This window comes from Copadichromis virginalis, linkage group LG3, assembly GCF_057382275.1.
Source record: "Copadichromis virginalis isolate Kocher_CV1m ecotype Utaka linkage group LG3, C_Virginalis_male_GT1.1, whole genome shotgun sequence".
In the NCBI taxonomy this organism is placed as follows: Eukaryota; Metazoa; Chordata; class Actinopteri; order Cichliformes; family Cichlidae; genus Copadichromis; species Copadichromis virginalis.
This window is the reverse complement of record NC_140620.1, coordinates 31,655,233-31,661,373: the sequence shown is the minus strand read 5'-3', so window position 1 is coordinate 31,661,373 and position 6,141 is coordinate 31,655,233. Positions and strand designations below refer to the sequence as shown.

Sequence of the window (6,141 nt, the reverse complement as noted above, 5' to 3'; positions counted from 1 at the left end):
ACATGTACAGCTCTTGAAATCATTTCTGCGTTTTTCACCATCTTCATCATCCACAACATCATCTTCACATCATCTGCTCTCTGCTTGGGTTGTCTTTCTCCCTCTTCCCATTCTTTCCCTGTCATATAGTTCTTCTCCAGCTCTCTCTGTTCCTCACTTATTCTCTTTTAGAGTAGTAGTTTGTTTCACAATAAAAGCTTCCTCTAAAAGAGCATGTAATAGAAAAAAAATGATAAATTTTGTGTAAATATAGAATATAATTACAGTTTGATCCATAAACAGAAGAAATATGAAAAAGTCAGGTTTCTTCAGCAGATAATGTGACAGTTGTTGACTTTTTGGATTATTTGCAGTGTTTTCAGTGTTTGATAAACTTTTGCACTTTGTGCTGCCCAAAAGTGTCATATTATTACTCATTATGGTGTAAACCAGGAATCACCGACAGCTTTTGAGATGGATTTTTTTTAAATAAATTCATTCATTGTCAGTTCTTGCTTGAGGTAAGATGCTTTGATTAATCAATCAACAGCAGGACAAAATAACATGAAGACACTTCCAAAAGACAGCTGATGGGAGCAGAAAGGCTCCTAAATAAACTTGAGATCTGTGTGTAACTGCTGGATATCTGAACAGATGGATTTGTAGTCACTGTGCCACCTACGCAAATGCTCATATTATTGTTTTTATTTTATTTTTATTCATTTGTTGTCTTTGGTTCTGGTTGTTATTTCCTCAAGAAGACGCAAGACTAAACCATTAAAGAGAAATACTGCAACTGAGCTTTTCACTATCCATGTCAACATGAGAGCCACAATTCACAACAAGCTGCTTTCAAGGAACTCTGAGGTTTGTGTTCAACAAAGGATAATACCCCCTAAGTGATATATGTTTTTACGGTGGTTACCAACTCTCAAGTTACGCGGGATCGTACATGTAACAGGTCGGCTGTTAGTTAGATTTATGTGGTAGAACTGTTTGTAAAAAAACAAATTAATTCTTTATCACTTATCTCACCTTTCAATTTTATGTGTAACATTTAAATTACTGTAGTTATTATGGCAACTTGTGAGAGGTAATAATGGTTCTTTTTTGGTATTTTGGTGTATATACCAAAAAAAAACTGAGTAAAAAAGTTGTTGTTAGAAGACATTTTAAGAGAAACCGTAGCCTGTCACACACTCACATCCCAGAGAGACCGAAGAAGACTACCACAACCAGAAACCAGGGTCAGGCTTGTGTTTTTGTGTTAGTTTCTAGAGGTAGCTCAGGTTTCAGAGCTTTGGATGGTGAACATCAGCTATTGATTCAAATAAGCTGGTGGTGAAACTTCAACTTCTGAACTTTGAATAGCAAGTTTAAAAAGCAGGTTCTCCACTTGCACTGGCTCCACTTGTGAGGCTGTGTGGATAGGGAAAACCCACATTTGTCTCACACAAGCCCTGAGTGGCTGTGCCTACACAGGGCCAACAGCACTGTGTAGGCATGGAGATTACTACTTGAGGTCAGTGTTGTAGGTTGAATTCTACAGCTAAATGCTGATGGCAAGCGTATGACTGGAAACAGGTTTATACAAGCCTGATTCAATTCTAAGAAATTGGCAGAGGTTGGAGGAGAAGTGAATAAACCAGTTAAATAATTTTGGAATTCCCCATCTGTGCCGTCACTAAACCTGCTGCTAAAGAAGGCGCATCGTTGTTCAGTGCATCAAGGTTTTGTTACATTAAAATTAACTGCAGTTAATTTTTTTTAAATTGCAACACAAATTGATTTCTGAGCCATAAGAATAAAGAGAGGAAACGTTAAAGTTCATACTTTATAAATCAGAAACAGCAATGTTTGAAAGACCTGTATTTTTAAATAAAATTTAAAAAAAAATGCAACCTCTTAAAAACAGCATTACCATAAATCAGCTATGATGACACTGGTTATTATTTTAGTCAAAGACAGCTGCCCTGTGTTGAGAAATCAGTTTTACCCTGGTTCTTTTCATTCCTCGAGCGTCCAGAGATGGCACCGGACTCAGTAGTTATTTTCATAAAACCATTATTCATCTTTATTCATCTTCATTTACTCATCTTCATTTAAACATGCACTTCTAGAAGGGAAGACGAGGCCGGTGTCCCTCTGCAAAAATCTTCACCCCTTTGTCTGTGAAACACAGTTTTATAGGGGCGACCCTATCATAAAACCCCCTACGGTGTGCCCCAAACTCTGTCTGTGTCTATGTGCACGAGCACATGAATGCCTACATGTGCGCGTTCCCATGTGTCTATGTGAGTGCTCGTGTGTGCCTGTGTGCGCATACCTGTGTGTATGTGTGTACACATGAGTGAGTGTGCGTGTGGATGTGTGTGCGTGACTGTTAAAACACTGTGGGTGTAGGTGACTCCCTAGAGGTCATAAAACCCCTCTCCCTTCCAGACCACAGTTATCCAGTTACAAATGTTGAGATCCCCACCCAAAAACATCCTCTGGGGAATTTCCACTCAGCATTAACTCTTCTCTGTTTTACTTTCACAGCTCAAGTGGGGGAGGGGTCTCCTACAATCTACTCCTAAATTCACGACACAATCAGCCTTTATTATATTGAGGGCAGTATCAGTGTCTCTACAACAGTTCTACATTCTATGATAACACATTTCTAAACTCTAAATCAGCTAAATATTCTACACCTGCTCAAAGCACTTTAGTTATGACTGTAAAGTGACTGAAGGGCATTTTAAAGCTCACTAGATTAAAAAAAAACATCTAACACTAAAAATATACTAAAATGTTTAAATCTAAAAATAGCTTTAAAACTAAAAATAGAAAACTTTACTTGATACCACTACAGCAAAACAAAACACAGAAAAGAACGTCGTCCTAAATGCTTCTCTGTGTCCTTGTACAGGTTTCCTCACATGAAAGTAACTTGGACAGAAGATTTGCTCAAACAGTCACGAAATGCTCTACAGCAGACCACTTCACGCTTTTGAAGTTTGATCCCAGAAGTCAACTTTGGCATCAATGATGGTTGTTGTTGTTTCTGTATGTTAACTGTCTTGTTTAAACCAGAGGTTCAGCGTGACTCCAAACAAATTACAGGACATTGTGAAATGCTCCTGCTGCAGATCCGCCGTATCCACATGAGGCTGGAAACGTTGTTAAAAAATTAAGTGAAGTGGGTGATGCTTTCACCTCTGTTAATGTTTCCAATTTGTCCAAGAGTCACCTATGAAGCGGCACTCGCAAGCTGGAGTAAGAAAGAACAGACACACAGTTTTCCTTCATTTCCATCCTTCAGCCATGAGGCAAATGCATAAAATCAAAGATTCAAGTCTTTTACATCTGTTTTTTGACACTTTGACTCAGCGAACCAACATCCTGCGACTGCGACACAGAGCACAATAAAAAAAACGCTGACCCCAAATGGGATCAGTCGGCTCCGACGGGACAAACCACCTGCCAGGAAAAAACAAACGGAGATGAGATCTACTGTAAGACACAACATGAATGTCACATGTATTACCAACTACCAAGCACATAAGTTACATAACAATGAGTTTGAATTACTGAGATATCACTGCTGATGGTCAGGACTGGTAGCTGTATTGCTTCACAGAAAGACAAGAGATCAGAGCTGCTTAAGGAAAGTACACTTCACTTCCTGTATGTGCTTCAAATTAAGAGGTGCACATGTTAAGGACAACAAAGAGAGGGTGCCATTAGTGAGAGAAAACCACACCATAAAGATGATTTTGATCCAGCTGTAAACCGGTTATTTTAAGGCTTTTTAACTGTCTTGATTTGTTCCTCATGTTCTCACCTTTACTGTGAAACTCTTCTGCCAGATCAGGAGTTTGGAGAGTTTCAGGATGCAGTGGTGTCTCTGTTGTCACAGTTTTAGCTGAATTTAAGTTTGGCAGAACAGAAGATTTTAAATTATTTACAATATATTCAAATATTCTTTAATGAGCAAAAACAAGTTGTTGGTAAAATAACCCAAGTACGCAGTAAGTTTAAAACCAAACAACAAAAATCTTTTCAGTCTGACTCACCAACAATCAGATGAACAATTGAAGACTTTGTTTGACTCTTTAACTTTGGGATGAAACATCTGTATCTTCCTTCATCTTCTTGTGTCACATTAGTGATTCTTAGTGAGATGTTTCCTTCTCTCAGGCCGTCTGTGAACAACGCCGTCCTCCCGACGTACGATGGGATCTTCATGTCAGTCATCTCCCTGTTGTGCCTGTATAGATGTACATATTCCATATTACGATCAGGCCTCGACCACTCCACCGTCAGTCCCACCACGTTAAACTTTGGCTCTACGTGACACGGCAGGATGACATCATCACCTGGAGCAGCTACGATAGGCTGAGGAGATCCAACCACATGTAACTGACCTGAGGAGGAGAAAAATAAAGAAAATAAAGAAATACATCCTGCTGAAAACCAAGTTAAGTATTACAATTCAAAAAAATGTCTTTAATGATGTTAAAACTTTCCAGTGCGAAAATAACAACTTTCCATGAAATTATATCCAACTTTTTAGTATAAAATGTGACTAAGAGCAAACTTTACTTTGTACCACTTGATTCAGGAAAAGAAAAATCTTTAAACTGACACAGAAACTAGAAACTTCTATAGTGAAATGCTCAAACCTGACTAATAGATTCAGCTCAGTTATTTATGATTTAAACATCTGTTGCACTTTTTGTTTATGATTCCTCTTTGTGGAAATCTGAAATGAGAAATATCAGAAGATTTGATTTTAGCCGTTATTTCCGAGCACAATATATATAGGCCTGTATACGAAAAGAAATAGCTAAACTCTGATAGCATAATAATAAAAAAAATTGAGCTTCCTTTCTAAACCCCCAACATAACTTTACACAGAAGAGTAAGGCACAATTTTTGGTGCAGTATTTTTAGACTAATTTACACTTGAATACAGCGTCTGCTTTTATTTACAGTGTGAAACATCTGCAACATCAGCCAGTATAACAGACTGCTGCTACATCATCACTGAGTTTGCCACTGTTTTTAAATACTCCCATTAAATTATATAGCGGCAACTCTCGGTCCTTCTTTGCCGCTTCTGCAGAACGTAAAGTTTCTGACTTGTGCTCTTGTTAAGTCGCTTGGATGTCTTCCAGTAGCAAAAAACGAGGCGAAGGAAAAAAGGGGCAAAACATTTATTTTCCATACAAATCGAAAGGTACAAAACAAATGCCTCTGGTGGGAGCTCCGTTTGTATTCCCTTTATGTTACAACAAAAAATAACATTAAAAAAAACATCAAAAAACTGTTGCTCCACGTCCTGCTTGCTTACCTAACCTTTTACCCACGCCCGGGCCAAATACACACCCCTTTTACGACATCTATCAACACTTTACAACAACAACAACAGACTAACAAAGCAGGATTAATTTATGGAGCACAGCATATTACATTATAACATAAAATGATCAAGATTATAATAGAAACTTAAAGATCATGACAAATACTTAAATATGGCATGATGTAACTGAGTAAAATATTGGCCTGGACTTGGCTCCAACAAATTATATTTGTAACTAAAGCAAGTTTAATAATTTGCATCATTGACAGGCGCTCAAGGTGCATCGGAAACACTAGAAAAATACGACTAACATGAATTAAAGCTTAAACAAAACTGGACTCATATGGCAGAGCAATCTTACCTTCAACAGGTGAGAGAGCGAAAAGCAGCATAAAGGTGAGCTTTAAAGCTGAGAGAGACACACTGCACCTAAACTCTGCTACATCCATCTACAGTGTGTGAGACAGACGCTGACTGACAGCAGCTGATAAATACCAGTCTGTCTACTCTCTCTCCCTCCGCCCACTTCGCAACAATTTTAAAGCGCTGTCCCAGCCCCCCCCCCCCCCCCCCCCCCCCCCCGCCCCCTGTATTTACCTGTTTCCAGGTGCCATTAATAATAATAATAATAATAATAATAATAATAATAATAATAATAATAATAATAACAACACAAGATTGCATAAATGTTAGCAGGAATTTTAGTGCCAGAAAAACAGGAGGTTTTCTGCAACAGTAAAGGAAGCCTGAAAAACTCCAAGTCAAGTGACGGGAAATTCCTATTAATTACTGTCTGCTTGTTTAAAGTAAACAGT

At 38.2% G+C, this 6,141-nt stretch overlaps 1 protein-coding gene across 1 annotated transcript; it reads right to left on the bottom strand.

Moving 5' to 3' along the window:
- Window positions 1-2,822: 2,822 nt before the first annotated feature.
- Window positions 2,823-5,841, bottom strand: LOC146714083 (myelin-oligodendrocyte glycoprotein-like). Its single transcript, XM_085450688.1, has 4 exons — window positions 5,688-5,841; window positions 4,038-4,388; window positions 3,806-3,886; window positions 2,823-3,441 (listed from the first exon to the last, which is right to left on the bottom strand). The coding sequence occupies exons 1-4, from the start codon at window positions 5,773-5,775 to the stop codon at window positions 3,305-3,307; spliced, it is 657 nt and encodes a 218-aa protein (XP_085306814.1). The 5' UTR covers window positions 5,776-5,841; the 3' UTR covers window positions 2,823-3,304.
- Between the last annotated feature and the right edge of the window lie 300 nt (window positions 5,842-6,141).